Source organism: Sturnira hondurensis, unplaced genomic scaffold (assembly GCF_014824575.4).
Source record: "Sturnira hondurensis isolate 20B ecotype Veracruz unplaced genomic scaffold, ASM1482457v3 Scaffold0006437, whole genome shotgun sequence".
Lineage (NCBI taxonomy): Eukaryota > Metazoa > Chordata > Mammalia > Chiroptera > Phyllostomidae > Sturnira > Sturnira hondurensis.
In genome coordinates, this window is record NW_028079068.1 from 11,325,827 (window position 1) to 11,344,557 (window position 18,731).

General features: G+C 48.8%; 1 protein-coding gene across 1 annotated transcript; it reads left to right on the forward strand.

The window, feature by feature from the left end:
• The first annotated feature begins 739 nt into the window (after nt 1-739).
• On the forward strand, nt 740-16,952 carry PAX4 (paired box 4). Its single transcript, XM_037049298.1, has 12 exons — nt 740-825; nt 8,309-8,501; nt 10,294-10,369; nt 13,189-13,319; nt 13,509-13,724; nt 14,005-14,080; nt 14,580-14,705; nt 14,928-15,010; nt 15,368-15,437; nt 15,988-16,043; nt 16,318-16,459; nt 16,762-16,952. Exons 1-12 carry the CDS (start codon nt 740-742, stop codon nt 16,950-16,952), a joined length of 1,446 nt encoding a protein of 481 aa, XP_036905193.1.
• Nucleotides 16,953-18,731: the final 1,779 nt, after the last annotated feature.

An 18,731-nucleotide genomic window follows, 5' to 3' on the forward strand; every position in this document is an offset into this window, starting at 1 on the left:
CCCATTCTGAACTTCTGACCCACAGAATCTGCGAGCATAACAAAATGGTGATGGTTTTATGCCCCTAGGTTTGGAGTGGTTTGGTGCACGGCAACAGTGTCTGGAACTGGGTTGTGTCCAGTTTTAGGCATTATAAATAAATATTCATGTGCATGCATTTCTTTGGGGAAATTAGGGGTCAGAGGTTATGAATATTTTTGACTCTGGCAGCCAATGGCAAACTTTGTCCAAAGGGAATGCACCAGTTTAGACCTCTCCGGCAGCACCGGCGACTGCTAGCTGTCTCACATCCTCACCAATATTGGATACTGTCAGCCTTTTTAAAATTGCAGCCATTTAGGTGGATATGCAGTAGTATCTCATTATTGTCTTAATTTACATTTCCCTGATTTCTAATGAGGTTGAGCATTTAAAATTGTGTGTGTCTGGCGTTTGGTCATAAAGATGTTTTCCTATCAGCTGGTGGCGCTAGCTGCCTAAGTAGTGCTGGGACTGCTGGGGGTCTGGACCTGCTGGACAACAGCATGGGCGGAGGCAGTGACGGTTGACCCCCTGACAGAGGTCGTCTGCCGGCGACGCTTGAGACTCTGTTCTGGGACAATAAGACATCTGGTTTGAGGAGCGGTCCTACTGAGGTTTTTGGGGATCCGGGGACTTACCTGTGGGTGACTGCGGTATTGCTGGAACGTCATATTTGACACAGTCATGACAGGGAATGGGGCGCACAATTCCCTCCCCCATGACGGAGCTTGAAGGTAGTGAAAGAATCTTAAAACTTAGTGTTGATGGTCATGACCTAGACAAGGGGAAGCTCCGGAAGTTCCGGTGAGGAGGCCGGGGCCCCACAAGGACACCTTACTGCCAGGCTGGCAGTTTCCAAAGACAAATGGCATCTGTGGAAACAATTCCTATTTTTCTATGTTTCTGTATTTTAAAGCATAGGTTTATTGCGGAAATGCATTATCCAGCTTGGATAAATAAAAATGTTTAACATTTCAAAAATATATATTCTTCTATATTACCTCCTATGAGCTTTATTATTTTGCCTTTCACATGAATAGCAACAATTCCAGGAGGTACTCTGACGACTTTTGTCTGTCTTCCTTCAAGTCGTATACTTTGGAATCATGGCCATTTACAAATTATTCTAACCCAAAATGAGGTAGGAGAGTGAGAAAGGATCTAATCCTGGAATATTCTCTTTCTCCCAAAGTTTAGAAGTTCTTAATCAGAAAATAAGTGATTAAAAAAAAAGAAAATAAGTGATAATTTTTTTTTAATTGTAAGAGCTTATAAGAGTAAAACTCTTTGTTCTTCAAGCAGGCTAATCCAAGCGAATGGCTTGGGACACAACCTCTATGGAAGAGTTTACCCGTTCACTCTTTCTCCCCACCTCAGGCTCCATTCTCATTGTGAAAGCCAAACAGGCAGAAACTTTCCTTCCATCTGGCCTTTGTGGCCAGGTCACAGTTACAGTTAAAAATGCAGTAACATCCTTGGGCGTGACACTAAATCTGAGAATCCGGAGTTCACCAGACGTTTCACTTAATCATTTTACCAGTTGGAAGGGGAACTAGTGTCTCCGAGCACTCGCAGCCGCCAAGTCTGTCCCAAGTCTGCTATCTATCTCCTTTGCTCCCGTTAACCGTGCGCTGGGTCCCAGGCCAGTTACACTCCAGAGGCGAGGTAACCAAGGAAGCCCGGATACGGACAGTTAAATATCAGGGTCGCAACCCTACCCAACGCAGAGCACTGAGCAGACTGAAGGGGGAGCTCGCGTGCAGACCCTGACGCGGGGTCGGGGCGGGCTGCCTGGCTCTGCCAAGATCCCAAGTGACTGAACCCCACGTGGCCAGGCCAAGCAACTCTAAGCAGCTTTCTTTCCACACACCGTTTGGTTAAACAATTAAATTTCACGTTAAATTACGAGACATATATAGAAAACTAAGAGAAAGAATTCAAAGGACCAAGAGGCTGATGAGAAAACTGCAAGCAAGTGGAGACATTCAGTAAATGGTCTAAACCAGGGGTGTCAAACTCATTTAACCGGGCACTACATCAGCCTGGTGGTTGCCTTCAAAGGGCCTAAATAATTTCGGGACGGTATAAATGTAACTATGCTTTAACTGTTAAGGAGTTGAAGTGACATTAGGCTCTTCGAAGGCAACCTTGAGGCGGATGTGGCCCCTGGTGAAAACGAGTCTGACAGGCTGGTCTACATGCTGTAGAGTGGGAGAAGAGACAGGGAGTTAACCGAGGTATTCCTGAAGTGTTAGTGTTGTGCTGGCTTCCAGAAATAAAAGAGAAACATGGAGCAACCCAGGGAAGGCTAAAATCATTGATTTTGCTCAGTAGAGACTGGAGAGAGGAAGAGCAGTTTGACATGACCTAAAAAGTGGACGTGAGGACCAGTGAGGAGGAATTTAGGGAGCTGAGGATTGGTGAGGAAGGCGGGTGCCAGCTGGGCTGAAGGAAACTGAGACAATGAACCATTCAAAGTCTGGTTACTGTGTTTTATGGTCCCGAGCCAGAGACAGTAATGAGGCCTCATTTATAATAATTTATCTGTACATAGCTTGCTTTGGGGGTACTGCGGTGACTTCTTTTGGGCTGAGCAGGTGCTGCTTTGGGGGCTCTAGAGGGTGCAGTAAAAGTAAATAGCTTCGGATTCCTGGGACAGAGGAAAGTAAAATCCTTATCCTAGGGAGGTTTTTTCCTCTTCTTTGGCTCTTGCTGAGCAGTGGGAAGCTACTGAAGCTGGAGCGCTGAGCTTTCCTGTGTAAGACCTGCTACAGACTTATTTTCAGTGATGGCTAGATTGCTTTAATACAATCTCCTGTCACTCTTACCTAGGCCTAGCCAAGATCCCACAGCCTTTAGAAAGCATATAAGCAAAGACTTTGGATCATACTTGATTTATACTCTTCATCCCCTCCGTTTAAAAAATTGCAAAGTTTCAGTATATTTCAAAGGCAGCATGAAGAGAGCCACTCAGCTGTCTCTCAGATAAGGTAACTCTAGGTCAGAGAAGGAATTTCATGTCATAGGCTTAGGGAGCCTGGAGATCAAGAGGGTCAACTGAAGGAGCAGAGAGACAGGAAAGATAAGAATGCAGATTTAGGGCAGCAAGGGTGGGGCTGGAAATCTCCTAGACTGGAACTATTGAGCTCAGTCATTAAATAATAATGTTATCTATAGGCAATAATAGTAGTAGTAATAAACCCTGGCTAGTGTAACTCAGTGGATTGAGCACGGGCCTGTGAACCAGAGGATCACAGTTTGATTCTCAGTCAGGGCACATGCCTGGGTTGCAGGCCAGTTCCCAGCAGGGGGCGCGTGAGAGACAACCATACATTAATATTTCTCTCCCTCTCTCCTTCCCTTCCCCTCTAAAGATAAATAAATAGTCTTTCAAAAAACAGTAGTAGTAATAATAGTAACAACAACAGTAATATCTTATATAGAGTGTTCTTTACATATATTAACTTACATAATGCAACAATCCTAATGAGGTAAGTACTATTATAGTCCCATTTTGTTCATTGGGAAAACTGAAACACAAAACGTTTTAAAATGTGATCCTTTAAAAAAAGTGAGCTCTAAGAGGGCTGCGGTTTGTCTTTTATATTCGCTGCTGTTATCCCAGTGTCTGGCATGTAGTAGGTGTTCAATAATGATCTGTCAAATTAATAGTTAAATGGCTCAAGATCACGCAGATGGCGTGAGAGGGCTGGGAGGAGAACTGAAGTTTGATGGCCCTCAAGGTCGCGCTGCTAATTACCGCTGCTGCTAATTATTGAATCATGCTGTCTGGGATGCTGTCACAGGAGAGGGGCTTCGTGCGTGCGTTTCTCAGCCTGAGTTACATCTGCTTGGTAACCCTGCCCTTGCTCTCAAAGCTGGCTCTCTGAGGGAACATTTCCTAACTCATTTTAGGAGACCAACGTTACCCTGATACTAAAAGAGATAAAGACATTACAAAACAGGAAAAGTGAACCAATATTAACTCATAAACATAGATGAAAAAATCTTCAAAAATATTAGCAAATTGAATCTACCAATGTATTAAAAAGAATTACACACCACGGCCAAGTGGGTTTATTCCAGGTATGAAAAGGTGGCTCAATATTTAAAAACCAATCAATGTAATCCACCACATCAGCAGGCCAAAGAAGAAAAGAGTCATAGCAGTAGATGTAGAGAAGGCATTTAACAAAACCCACCCCCCATTCATGATTAAAAACTCTCAGCAAACTAGGAATAGAGGAGAACTCCCTCAATTTGATAAAGAACACTCACAAAACCTACAGCTTACTTTCATCAATTGCTGCAAATAAATGGTACTGAAAATGGAGGGGGCCGTGTATGTGTCGGGGTACAAGCTGTATAAGAAATCTCTGTACCTTCCTCTCAACTTTGCCACACACCTAAAACTGCTCTAAAAAACTTAAGTTTATGGGGTTGGCGATGTCTTTTTAGATACAACCCATAAGACAGGATTCGTGAAAGAAATATTTGCAAAGCTAGGCTTCATTACAGTTAAGAATGTCTCCTCTTCGAAAGACAACATCAAGAGAACTAGAAAAGTCACAGGCTGGGATAAAATGTTTGCAAAAACTCATCTGAGAACTGCTATCCAAAATATACAAAGAACTCTTAAAACTCAACAATAAGAAAACAAACAACCTGGTTTTTAAATGATCCAAAGATCTTAAAGTACACCCCACCAAAGGAGACATACAAATGGCAAGTGAGCATAGGACATGATACTCCACATCATATGTCATCAGGGAAATGCAAATTAAAACAAAGACGAAATACCACTACGCACCTATTAGAATGGCTAAAATCCAAAACAATGACAACACCAAAAGCTGGCAAGGATGCAGAGCAACAGGAACTCTCATCCATTCCTCTTGGGAATGCAAAATGGTACAGCCACTTTGGAAGACAGTTTGCCGGTTTCTCCCAAAATTAAACATACTCTAACTCTATGATCTATCAATCATGCTTTTTGTTATTTGCCCAAAGGAGTTAAAAATGTATATTCACTCAAAAAATCTGCATATGGATGTTTATAGCAGCTTTAGTCATGATGGCCAAACCTTGGAAACAAACAAGATGTCCTTCAGTAGGTAAATGGATAAACTGTGGAACATCTGAACAATGGGATATTACTCAGCACTAAAAAGACATGACCTATCAAGCCACAAAAAGATGTGAAGGAATATTAAATGCATATTACCTAGTGAGAGAAGCCAGTCTGAAAAGACTACATGTTGTATGATTTTATTATGTGACATTCTGGAAAGGGCAAAACTATAGTGGTGGTTAAAAGGTCAGTGGTGGCCATGGGTATTGGGGGAGGAAGAAAGGTTGACTGGATGAAGCACTGTGGATTTTAGGGCAGTGAAACTATTCTGTATAATATTGTATTTGTGGATACATAACATTATGCATTTATCAAAACCTATTGAACTTTGCAGTATGATGAGTGACTCAATATATACAAATTTTAAAAATTGGACCTGGCTGGTGTGGCTTAATGGATTGAGTGCTAGCCTGGAAACCAAACCATCACCGTTCAATTCCTAGTCTGGGCACATGCCTGGGTTGCGGTCCAGATCCCCAGCTGGGGGAGTGCGAGGGGCAATTGTTTCTTGCACAACGATGTTTCTTTCCCTCTCCGTGTTCCTCCCTTCCCTTCTCTCTGAAAATAAATAAACAAAATCTTTTTAAAAATTATGCAGAGGTCAGGGGATCCCAAGATAAAATGCAGAATGTGACAAAATGATCTAGTTGCATTACAAATGTATGAAACAACTTCAGTGAAGGGAGTGGCAGGAAAAGTACTGATTTAAGGAACTTGGGAAATGAGTGTGGTCTATAAGACTAAAGGAAAAGTAAATTGTACATTGGTGTTATACAGAGTTTACAAATAAGCAAGGGGGGAAACTAGAAGGATCTGTGTAGCGATGAATTAGAGTTGGAGACACAAAAATGGGCTCAGGGTTACTTTAATATGTATAAAATGGTCACATACAGAACTATTTATAGCAATGTCTGTATACATGCATTAGTACACATATGTATATTTCTTTGCTCTGTCAGCTGAGAGAACTTAGAAGCTCTAACACCCTGGTAACAAGCACACCTAGTGCCCGGGTTTTGTTTCTCACACCAATTCTCCCACAAAAGGTACCAGGGCTCCTTGGAGAATTGGCTGATTCTGTGACTAGGGCAGGAAATATACAAGGTAAGCTGGAACAGGTAGCGCAGAAAGTAAGGAAGTGTTCACACCAACTTCAAAAACCAAACCCCACAATAATGGGGGTGTGTCAAAGGGGCACAGGAGTCAACTGAAAGCTCCCAATGGCCAAAACTGGAACAATTTGAGCACAAAAAGAAATAAAGTAATAATTGAATTGTAATCCAAATAATAAAAGTATCCACAAACCCGTGTTGATATAAATCAATTATTGAATAAAAAAGGGGAACAGAAGAGAGAGATCTCCTGAATGGAAGAAATCCAGATAATTTCTGTGAACACCCTGCCCTGGAGCAAGTGAAGCATCGCTCCCACTCCTGTAGGGTGAGCTGTGCGTGAGGACTTCTGTCGGAAAGGTCTTGTGTGGAAAGGCGGGGGGAAAGAGCAGCTTCCATGGAGGAAGCCGACAAATGCGGCTGCAGAGATGGTCAAGGTCAACATCAACAGGGAGAAGTCATGCTGGCAGTAGGCACCCTTAACATGCTGCGATGAAATGCCACTTTACACCTTACCTGAACGCTTTTTGGGTCTTCTTCCCCAAAACCCATGAACTCAATCTAATCATGAGACACTCCCAACTGAGGGACCTTCTACAAAATATCTGACTCCTCAAAATGTTCAGTTATCAAAAACAGGGAAAGTCACAGGTACTGTCACAGCCAAGAGAAGCCTAAGAAGACACGGTGACTAAAGGTAACACGGGATCCTGAGTGGGATCCTGGGACAACAAGACGATGAGAGGGCATCAGGGGAAAACTGAGGCAATCTGAAAAGGCGTGACCTTTAGTTAATAGTAACATGTCAATATTAGTTCATAAACTATGGCAAATGTACACTACTATGATATGTTAATAATAGGGGAACCTTGGTATAGGGTGTATGGGAACTCTGTGCTATCTTTGAAATTTCTTTGTAAATCTAAGACTATCCTAGAAAATGAAGGTTGTAAAAATGAAATACGTATTTTTTTTAAATGGATTGCCCTCTGCTCCCCAGATCTTCCACCCAGGAGCAGTGGATTTGAGGAGGGAGCTCTGGGGAGCACACAGCTGGGAGTCCCCAGGGAGTAGATTGAACTTCACGTTTCTGTTACTGGTCGGGTTTGAAAACATCAGCTAGGACGCATCACCCTCCCTACACCTGGCAAGGTTGGTGCGCATGCGGACCCAAGGACGAACTTCCATTGGTGGCTTACAAAGCATCATCTAACCGCCCTGGTCAGATGTGATCTGAGGCCCTAGTGCAGGTCCTGGAGGCTCTGGGCTGGACTCTTCCCAGCCTGCCCTTTGCACCCCCGTGGGTGCCTTCTCTTGGTCTCCTTGGCTTCTTGGGTGTAACCACTGAGCTTTGCAGCTCTGCTAGGTGTTGTCCTTGAACTCAGCACCCTACTAGCAAAGAGAAACGTGGGGCGGGGTTGAGCTCAGAGATTAGGGGCTCCTAGGGAAAAGCGGAGAAAAGGAGTAGCTTTTTCTGTGCTCCCACTTCAAAGCCACAGAAGGAAGGACGCGCTCTTCGCTCCTTCCCGGGGTTCGTTCGGAGGGAGGGAGCTGGGTAGCCAGCGTTCTAGAAGCTGAGCAGAAAAGCGCAGCGACTTGCAGGTGTTAGAGCAGGATCTGGGTTGGAGAGTAGGGTGACGCCACAAAGCTTTGGGGAGGGGGTGCCACTTCAGCGCCAAGTTTAGAAATACCCAGGGACCTTGGAGATTCCCCATGTTTTTGTAGCAGGAAAACTACTACGACTTTAAACCGGAAGGCAAGTGCTGCCAGAGAGTGGTTTTTGGAGACCGGGTGTGGTGCGCTCTGGAAAGCAGAGGGCTGGCAGGAGAGGGAGTCTCGCTGGAGAGAGGGAGGCTGGGCTCCGCAGCACACAGCCTGCTAAGAGGCACCTCAGGGAAGGGTAGAAAGAGCCTGAAACTCGTGTCATCTCCCCCAGGGAGAACCAAAAGTCCAAGGCGAGGTGTCGAACCAAAGCCGGCAAGGTCCTCGCGCTGGCTGCGCCCTGCCCTCTCCAGCTTTACGCATTGGTTTGTCTTGTCTTCAGGCCCGGTGAGGAGGGCAGGGTTGCTGCATCTGCGTCTCTCGAGGACACATCTTTCCCCACAGCCATGAGGCTTTATACTAGAGGCTCCCAGGAGCAGAAGAAGCTGGCAGTCATGCCTCTATGTCAGGGGGACGGACAGGCTGGAATGGCCATGGCTGCCCCAGAGAGGGGCGCACAGCCGGTCTGGCGGGAGGCAAGACCTCTGAGTTAATGTATAATTGTGAACAGATGGCGGGGGCTGGTGGAAGCCTGGGGCCTGGTCCCAAGCTAATGAGGGACAATTAGCCCCAAACCCGGTGGGGGCGGTTGAGAGAATCAGACAGTGAAGGCAGATATTTGCTCCTCAAACAGTCTGGTGCGCTGGGCAGAGGGCTGAATGGCTGAGCCTTTGGGCTGGTTAAGCCCCCCCTGCCAGGGCCTCTCCCCTTGTTCCCTCCTCCATCACCTCTGGGTCGAAAGCCTCTGTTTGTTCAGACCCAAGAGTGCATTGTAAAGGCGGGGGGAAGAGGTTAGTTTATAGGGGAAATCACTACCACCACCATCTGCCAGGGCTTGTCCCTTCCCCCTCTGACACCCCTCTTTCTAGCCTCATACAGCTGTCTATGGGAATAGCAGGTCAGGACAGGGAGCCTTGCACCCCCAGAAGCAGAGGCAGGTGGAGGGGGGAGAAGTGAGGCAGGAAAGGAGGACTAAAAGCAGGCTACTTCATGCTTCCTTGGGACCCCCATTCACCCAGCGTGGCTGGGTGGAGCGACCTGCAGTCACAGCTGCCCTGGGATTGAATGGGCTCCACAGGCAGTAGGGCATGTGCTGTCCTGCCCATGGTGCTGAAGCCACTGCTGCAGTCTCCCGACGCTCCAGGGCTCTGTACCAGCCCCAGGAGGCTGGAGGAGGCTGGAAGAGAAGGGGCACACATGTAGGGTAAGGTAGGAAGTCCACTTCTGTGATACCTTTGGCCTTGAGTTCTTTATATGGTTTGGATGTTGTATTAGCCCCTTGTCAGAGCTGTGGTTTGCAAGCATCTTCTCCCATTCTGTTGGTTGCCTTTTTGCTTAGTTGGCAGTTGGCCTTGCTTTGATCCCATCCCTAGGATCATGCTGAACGTACAACACCCACCCCCACGCCCCCCAAACCAAAGCATTTACCAGTGAAATCCATTCTCCCCCCCTCTCAGTCTAGTCTTATTGCCTCACACCCTGCTTCTTCTCAACCTGACTTCTGGGAGGGTGTCACAGAATCCAAGGTATGGCATAGACCCAAGTGGGTTTCCATGTTGGTTCCTTCACAGGTCATCTGCCCACGTTTTGTTGTGGTGGCAACAAAAGTTCCACCCACTGTGGGCTGTGTCTCACCACCAGCCTCCCATTCCACAAAAACCGCCAGCTACTTGGTGCCCCAGCAATACTCCAGATAAACTATGGTGTTCTCTTTGGGAACAGGAGGGTCACTCATAACTTAGAGCCTAAATGCACCAAATCCCTCATGGAATGGAGCCTGATTACATCTAGAAATGGAAGGTGGAAAACCAGGCTGCACACCTCCTCATAAGCACCCCACATCCTAGCTACTCTTGCAGGCTCATCGTTCCCAACACTACCACAATTTTCAATGTCCTCAAGTCCAGGATCCCCCTATTCCAGGAAAGAGCTCACCCACGATGTCACTTCAGTCAAGGAGCCACTTGGAGAGTTGGTGAGGACCCTCTGTAGAGAGAACTCACGCTGTGTGACACACATTCCATGTACCCTCATTCTCTCAAAGATTTAGGAGCCACTTGGGCAGTGTTTAGGTATCAGTCTCTACACCCATTTATCTTTTATAGTAATACCCAAAGGATGTGGGAGTTGACCCCCAAACCCAGGCATGTGCATTCTAGCTGAGAAGATGTGTGTGTGGTTCTGAAAGTAACTCTGGGCTTTTGTGCATTCAAACCCTTGAAGACACATTTGGATTTCTTTGTCTTTCACATTCCCCATTTCCTTCAGGAGTACTGGCCCCTGAGTGGCTACACTCAGAGTCTGGGGGTCTGCATGAGAGTGGCTCTATACCTTCTTCAGGGTGGTAGGTGGACACAAAGTGGGCTCCGAGGACTTCCCATGGAAGGACACTATGGGTCACTGGCTGTGGTTTGCCCTGCCTCAGGGCTGGTGTCACTCAGCCCCATGCACACCTCCCTCCTCCTCTCTCCTCTGATCATGGCCTGTGACATCACCGGCTGCTCCCAGAAGGCTGCCCTCTGCTCCTGAGCACAAGCTCTCTCTACCTCTGGACCCCTGGCAGGACTGACACAGAGGAGAGAGGAGGCTGTTACCAGCACCAGACCACCACCACCACCCCTGGAGCCTGCAGGAGTCTCCGGAACCCGCACAGGAAACTGAGACTCTCCCACTGAAGCCCCCACTTCATTGCCTCCACACAGGTAGCTCACCTGCAGGCTCATTGTCTGCTCTGCCTCCCACGCTGTCTCCATGTCTTTGTTTGGCCAAGTCAACTTCTCTCCTCTGTCTCTGCAGCACCCACCCTCTGCCTCCTCAACCCCCCACCTGGCTTTCCCATCTTGTGAGCACCAGTCCTTTTATCAGATGAGTTAATATGAATGTTGGGATGTGTGGTGTGGCCACTGGGAATGGAGTTTCTGGTAGTTGGGGCACAATGCTTTTAGGTTTGGAGGTGACTTAGATTTGGATGTTGAACTTGAGTCCCCACAGCTCCTCTGAGCTGTGGTTCCTTAAGGGGGACACATCCTATCAAGGATTCAGGGGTTGGCTGGTATTCTGAGCTCCCCCCATTCCCCACCGATCCTGTCAGAGCCCTTTATAGTCCCAGCTCAGCTCTCCTCTCTCCATTGCTTTGGTAGCAATTGCACTAACATGAATCAGGGATGGGGCAGAGAAAGGAGCTGGAAATTTCAGCTTCTGGTGAGGAACTGGCTTCTAAACCTCTTTGAGTTTAACTCCCTGGGTGGCTCCTGACATGTGGGAACCCAATCTTTCTTTTTGGGAAAAACTTTTGCCTTCCTTCCTGACCTTCTGAAAAGATGAGAGCTTGAAGGAGAATGTGTCTCTGCCCAGAGAGGAGTAAAAGCCATTTAGCTACTGAATTTAAAAAGTAGCTCTGATTCTATACTTTCTGTGAGTTCGTTGTTTCACCTGTGCTGGTCTCCTGTTCCAGCTGCACTGCAATCTCTTGGAGCGCAAAAACCTTGCCCCTTTTCTTTTTACTCCCTTCATCCTGAAAAAACAGCAATATGCTCATGATTAACACCTTATTCAGTAAATAACTGCAGATTAGAACTGAACCAAGATAGCATGGTTATTACAGGGAAGTTCTAAGCCTAAGCTATTCTCTACAGTCTTGTGCCTTCCAGGGTTCCAGGCATGGAAGGAGGCGGCTTCAGCTCCACTTACTTGCTTATAAAAGCCAGAAAGGCGCGGTGGCCCATGACGTGTGTTCCTTGCTTGTGCTCACAAAGGCTCCTATGTCGGTCAGCAAAAAGCTCTCTCCTGCTTCTCCTTCCCTCCCTTCTACATGCCTTTGATACATGTTAGTTGAGTGAATGAGTGTCTGATCCCAGACAGTTGGTACCTTCAAGTGATTTTTTTACTATGAGATTAGGACTCTCCAGAGTTAACGGGAACCAACAATCCCAGCAAGTCAGAAACGGCCAGGAGGTGTGTGTTCCGAAAGAAGCCAGGACTCAGGCTTGTTTACATCTAGTCCCAATGTGTGAGACCAGAGCCTCAATGCCTGGGGGGTAAATCTGAGCCCCATGTCTCCCCAGAGCTTCCCGAAGAATATAAAAAACAGGAGCAAGACCCTTCCCTAAAGTGCTCGGATGGAAGCTTCCTGACTGGTGATTTGGGGAAGCTAACATCAGGAGCTTCCCCAAAGTGAAGTCAGAACCTTAAACTTGGTCTCCAGCTTCAGATATTTTGGAGCGGGGACCTTTGGTCACAGATGCCCTCTCCTGTCTAGGCAGAATACCCTAAGTTTGGTTTTTGACCCCTACTGAGTCTGAGCTTAGGAGGCAGGAGCCCTGGCCCAAATGCATCACCCAGGGAGGTTGTTGAGGGCTCAGACACGATTTGTGTGGTCAGAAAGAGGAAAGCCTCAACATCTGGAGGCATCATCCCTTTCCACCTCCCTGCCCTCTTGTAACGGACCTGTGGGCAATGAGAACCCTCCTGCCCTCCCAGACCCGTATCAAGACATCCAGAAAGATTCAGTTCTCTGCTGGCCCTGCAATGTTTTACTTAATCACAGAAGGGTTCAAGTAAAGAAAATTTGGATTTTCTTAGCTAACCTACCAGCAAATTTTAGAAACCTGACCCTCTATCACAATATACTATATCCCAAGACCATATTAAGCAAGAGTCTTCACCCAATTATTGATTATTGCAGGCCCAGCCCCAAGACTGAGGAAAGAGGTCCCAGGAGCAAGTCCCTTCCCCAGTCTTCCCAGTTCCTGCCCTTCTGTGAAGAGGCCAGGCAGGAGCATGCCGCAGGATGGTAAAATGCCTGGGAGAAGGGGGAGGAACAGAAGAGGGAGGGAATATTTGAGGGCTCTGCTCCCACCCACCTGGTTTCACCTGCCCGTGGCCATTGTTCCCGCAAAGATTTGTCTAGTCACTCTCTCCCTGCTCCATTCACTTCCCTGAAATCACGAAGCCAGTGCGTTCGGTCACAGAGGAAACGCTCGCCTGGGAGCTAGCTCCCAAAGAAAGCGGCGTGTTTGGGGGATCCCATGAGCAGAAGGGGAGCAGTCTCCTGGGGAGAAGACTTTCTCTGTGGTGGGAGGCCAGGCTGGAGGGTCCCTCATGCCACAGGTGGGACGGGGAGAGGGGTGATGTGGCATGTGGATGCTTCCTTCTCATGCCCAGGTATCAGCAGTGTGAATCAGCTTGGGGGACTCTTTGTGAATGGCAGGCCTCTGCCCCTGGACACCCGCCAGCAGATCGTGCAGCTGGCAGTCAGTGGGATGCGGCCCTGTGACATCTCACGGAGCCTTAAGGTAGTGCACTGGGGCTGTCACCCAGGGATGGGACAAGAAGCAGGGAAAATGGGGCCTCTCTTAAGGCACGTCTGGGGCTGTTACAGACTCTGAGTATGTCTCACTTTGCCTCGTAGCCTCCTTCTGTCCCAGGTACACTCACCCTCTGCCTGTTATGCCTCCCCTGTCCCTGCTTCTCACCTGACCCAGGTATCTAATGGCTGTGTGAGCAAGATCCTAGCGCGTTACTACCGCACAGGTGTCTTGGAACCCAAGGGGGTTGGGGGAAGCAAACCACGTCTGGCCACGCCCCGTGTGGTGGCTCGAATTGCCCAGCTGAAGGGTGAGTGCCCAGGCCTCTTCGCCTGGGAGATCCAACGCCAGCTCCGTGCGGAAGGGTTTTGCACCCAGGACAAGACTCCCAGTGTAAGTGCCCTCCTCTCCCCACACTGGGGCTGGCAAACAGGCTGTCTGGGGAGAAGACCCCTTCTCATTAGGCAACGAGACCATCCCAGGCTGGAGGGCAGGGCTCCTGGGCTCTCTTCCGAAAAGTGGTGGTGGTTGAGAAGAAGCAAGAAAGAGAAAAGGCTGCCTTTAGGAATTGTGCAGACAGAGACAGAAGGAGAGAGGACGCTGGGGAAATATCCTTGGGATACAACCCTGGGACTGTGCACCATCTCTCCACTCAATGCCCGGACACCCCCAGGTCTCCTCCATCAACCGAGTCCTGCGGACACTACAGGAGAACCAGAGACTGCCCTGGGCACAGCTCAGATTGCCAGGTAGGTTTTTGAGTTGCCCCCACAGATGATCAGAGCCAAACCCAAGAATTTTGCATTTCTTTAGTCTTATTCTCTCCTGGCAGAAGAAAAGTGAGGCTTGGAGAAAGGAAACGACTCCCACAATGCCACTAGCTAGTTGTTGGCAGGTCCTAGAGCAGATCTCAGGTCCCTTGCCCCTAGGTTCACAGGATCTGCTGAGGAAGAGGCAGGGCTGGGCCTTCTAACCCTCCTCTGCCTTGTGCACAGGTCACTTTTCGGGGGCGCTTTGCTTCTGCTTCCCCCTGAATACTGAGCATGCGCCCTGCCAACGCATGCAGCGTGCCTCCTACCAAGTGCCTCTGCAGTGACCTCCAAATCACTGTGAATGCATCCCACCCCCGGTGCAGCTCTGCTCTTATACCCATGCTGTCCCCTGTCCACAGCCCCAGGGCCTCAAGGACCCCATCTGACCAGAGGAATCACCATTACAAACCACACAAACCATTGTCTCCCTTTTTAGCTGTTTCGGCTCCAGTTCCTCGCACTCCCCATAGGGGTTCTGAAGCTCCTCGCGGCCCCCATCCAGGGACTGGCCACCGGAATCGGACCATCTTCTCCCCAGGTCAAGCTGAGGCGCTGGAGAAAGGTGCCAGTGCCGGGGAGACAGGGTCAGAGGCTGCTCCGTGTGACATACGGAGGCAGTGGCCCTGAGGCCTGTGAGCAAAGGATGAGAGGTGGAGGCTGTGGTGGTCCTGCCTTGGGGACTAGGGTAGTTTAGGGTTGCAGCAAGTAGGGAGTGGGGCGTGAGGGGGAGACCCATGCCTTGCTCCTCTCCCTATACCCTGGCTCTGAGCCTCCATCTCTGCAGAGTTCCAGCGTGGGCAGTATCCCGATTCAGTGGCCCGTGGAAAGCTGGCTGCTTCTACTTCTCTGCCAGAAGACACGGTGAGGGTGAGTGAGCTCTGCCACATAATGGGCACAAACCACAAGGACAGAGTCTGTGCCCAGAAGTCTTTGGGTCCCGGTGAGGTGGAGAAGGGGGCAAGAGGATGGAAACAAATGTGTCCGGAGCAGAAATTAGAGACAAGATCCTCCTTGTTCCCCTCCTGCTGATGCTTTCCCCTCCTCCCCGCTCCAAGCCTTTGAGCTGAGAAAGAGGACAGCGAGCAAAGGTCAGAGCAGGGAGGGAAGATGTCGGGTCTCGGGAAGGGTCTGTGACCTGAGTCCAGGCCAAGAACAGGTGCTGAGAGCAGTAGGTGCCAAGTAGTGGAGAAAACAGCCGGCTGCTTTGTTTCTGCCCTTCCCCAGGTCTGGTTTTCCAACCGAAGAGCCAAGTGGCGCCGACAAGAGAAGCTCAAGTGGGAAATGCAGCTTCCAGGTAATTTCTGTGTCCATCCAGTGTCCATCCATCCATCCATCCATCCATCCACCCATCCATCTATCCACCTATTCCTTCCTTCTTTCTTCTCTTCCTTTAATTTTTTTTACCTGAGGGAGAGAGACAGACATGTATTTGTCATTGGTTGCTTCATATATGTGTCCTGACTGGAGAGAGAACCCACAACCTTGGTGTATTGGGACGATGCTCCAACCAACTGAGCTACCTGGCCAGGGCCCTTCCTTCCTTCCGTCCATCCACCCACCTAACATTTACTTGGCACTTCCCACAGGCCAGGCCCTGTGTTAGATGCTGGGCATGCGCAGTCTCTGCTCTTCAGGGCTGCACTGTCTCCAGTTTACCAGCCTTGGGATTTAATCTTTCTTCCCTAGTCTCCCAAGGCTCTGCCAGTTTAAGGCTGTAGCATTCATCTTCTCTCAGCCCTGCCAAAATTTGCTGCCTTTTCCAGAAACGTTCTGCTCCTCACTGCCACTCTCCCCTCCTTGGACCCTGGTTCCTCCCTCTGAATGGATCCACCCTCCCCTTGTAGGTACTTCTCAGGGGTTGACTGTACCGAGTGCTGCCCCAGGGATCACCTCCACACAGGTATTCAGGAAAGGAGGGGAGTTTATGAAGCTGGAAGACTAAACGGCTCACCACCTCTCCCATTCCCGGTGAAGGCCTGAGCTAAATGTCATGACTCTCCCAGTTCCCCACAGTGCACACTTCCAGGAAGTGCCATTCTCATAGTCTACTAAGTGAATGGCACCCTCTGGGGTTGTGTAGTATACAGTCTGGGCCAAGGGCAGCCCTGGGTCCCAGTCCTGCTAAACAGGAGGCATCACAGGCAGCTGAGGGTGTTCTCTTGCTTTTTTTCTAGCAGTCCCCTGGCAGTGTGGCCACAGTGGCCCTGCCTGTCCTGGAATCCTTGGGTTCCCCCTGTTATCAGCTGTGCTGGGGGACAGCACCAGACAGGTGTCTGGATGACACCCCACCCCATGCCTGTCTCAAGCCTTGCTGGGGTAAGAATCCAGGCCAGGCCTCACTCCTGCAGGGTGTGGGGAGGGCTGGCTGACTCCACAGGAGGACAAGGCTCTCTGATCAAGATCATCAGAGTAAACTCAGTACATCTTTCCTCCTTCCTTTTGTGGCCCACAAAGCTGGGGCAACTGGTATTCCCTGTCTAAAGTACCCGGCAGCCACAGCAGGAAAAGCGGGTGGGGCTGGGATTTGAGTGCTTCTGTCCATGGTAGAGAACCAATGTCTGCCTTTCCCCATCAGTGGCAGCAACGAGCCCATGCCTACCCTCTCTTTGTCCCTGCAGGCTATGTGCCCCCCACAGCTGAGCCCCCCGGATTCTGTACTGCTCTGCCATCCTTGCCCTCCTTTCCATTGCCCCCGCCGACAGTCTTGCTGCCCCTCACGCCCTTCTCTGGCTTGGCTCCCCACTGCTGCAAGGCCTGTGATGAAGGAGGAGGGCCAGGACGGAAAGAAGAGGGAGTGGGGGCCGTCTAATGCTGGCCTGCCCACGCACATCGTTGCTCCTCCCTCCTTCCTGCATCTCTTCCTCACCTGTGGACCTTGCCAGGTCCTGCCCTGCTGCCCCATTGTGTTACCCGTTTTGAGGGGCTGGAGAAGCCATGCCCACCCACTGCTCACAGTGGCCTTAAAAGGCCTTCACTTGGCAGCAATAAAAACATTTTTTAATCTACAGTAGTTCCTGTTGTCCTTTATGTTTTTCCCGTGAGCACTCATACTCCTGCCCTTACATTTAACAGTTAAACTGTCTGCCCTATCTGTCATCTAACTCTCTGAAATATCTATGTATGTACCATAGCTAATGTATTGATGTATTTATGTAATGTAACTATGTGTGTGTACATGTATATGTGTATGTATCTGGCTATCTCCCCATCTACATATGTATGTATGTATGTATCTATCTTGGTATTTGAGTGCTCACGTACCCACACACATGCACACACACACACTGATAATACATCATAGCACATCACCCTAAATCTTCCAGCACGTATCTCAGAAAAATAAGAAACTTTTCTTATATAACTGCAACAGGATGACCACATCTGAGAAAGTTTTCAGTAATTCCTTAACCTAAGAAAATAGACGTTCTTTAATTGAACATGTATTTTTATTTTGCACAGCAGCAAACAAAGGAATGCCATTTTCATAGTCTGCTCGTCCCTTTGCACATGCTCCATGTTTGCTTACTACTTCTTGGCAGGAAGTTCCCAACCTGCTCGATTTTGTCCCCTGCAGAGAAATCTCTAGGCTCCTCTTGGGAAGACTTGGGGTGGAGGGGAAAATATGAGGAAAGGGGGGGTGAAGAAGGGGCTCTTTGTGTTGGAGGATGGGCTCATCCCTCCAAATGCTTCCCCCTTTGAAGGGCAGAAGTAGAATGAGGATGCAAAAGGGTGGCAGCGTGGGGACATTGTTGTTTACTCCAGGTTCTGGTCTGGAAGTGGCCCTTCAAGAGGTCTCTTTATCATTGGTCTTAGATCCTCGCTCCTTGTTCAGTAAGTAGCCATGAACCCCATGGGGCCATTAAAATTTAATTAAAATTAACTATGATGAATAACTCAGCTCCTCACTCACAGTAGCCATATATCAAATGCCCAATAGCCACATGTGGCCCGAGGCTGCCGTACTGGACGGTAAACATTTTCAGCAGCACAGGAAGTTCTAAGGGGCAGCACAGCTCTAGAATGGAGTCCCAAGGGTAACAGATTGTACCCTGCCCCTGCCCTGCCTTCAGTGCCCTTGAGCTGGAAGCCTGCAGGACAGGCTGACCCGGGAAATGGGTGAGGCTTTGTAGAGTGATGATCTGCACAGTGCTGTCTGAGAAGAAGCCATTCACTTCAGTGACAGAACTGACATCAGCAGTGGAAGAAGCTGTCAGCTGAGACCCTACAGCTGAGCACATTCAAGTGGAGAATGGATGACTACTTGTGGAGAACAGGGCATGAAAGAGAAAGTGTGTGTGTACGTGTCCCCGTGCACACACATGCCCGCCCACCAGAGTGTGGATATGGATTTGTGGCGTGCTGAGGGACTCTGCGTTGAATGGCCTCCAAGTTCCTATCTCTCTGAAGACTGCGTTCCACTGTTTATCTGTGGCCTATTCTTCACGTTCTCTAGGAAAGGAGGTGCCCGGGGCTCTAGTGTTCTCACCCTTTCATGTATTAGATAATTTCTTTACAAAATTCTTTTGTATGTCACAAGGAGAAACATACTTACAAAAAACCCTGAGGTTATTTTCCTCTCTCCAAACAC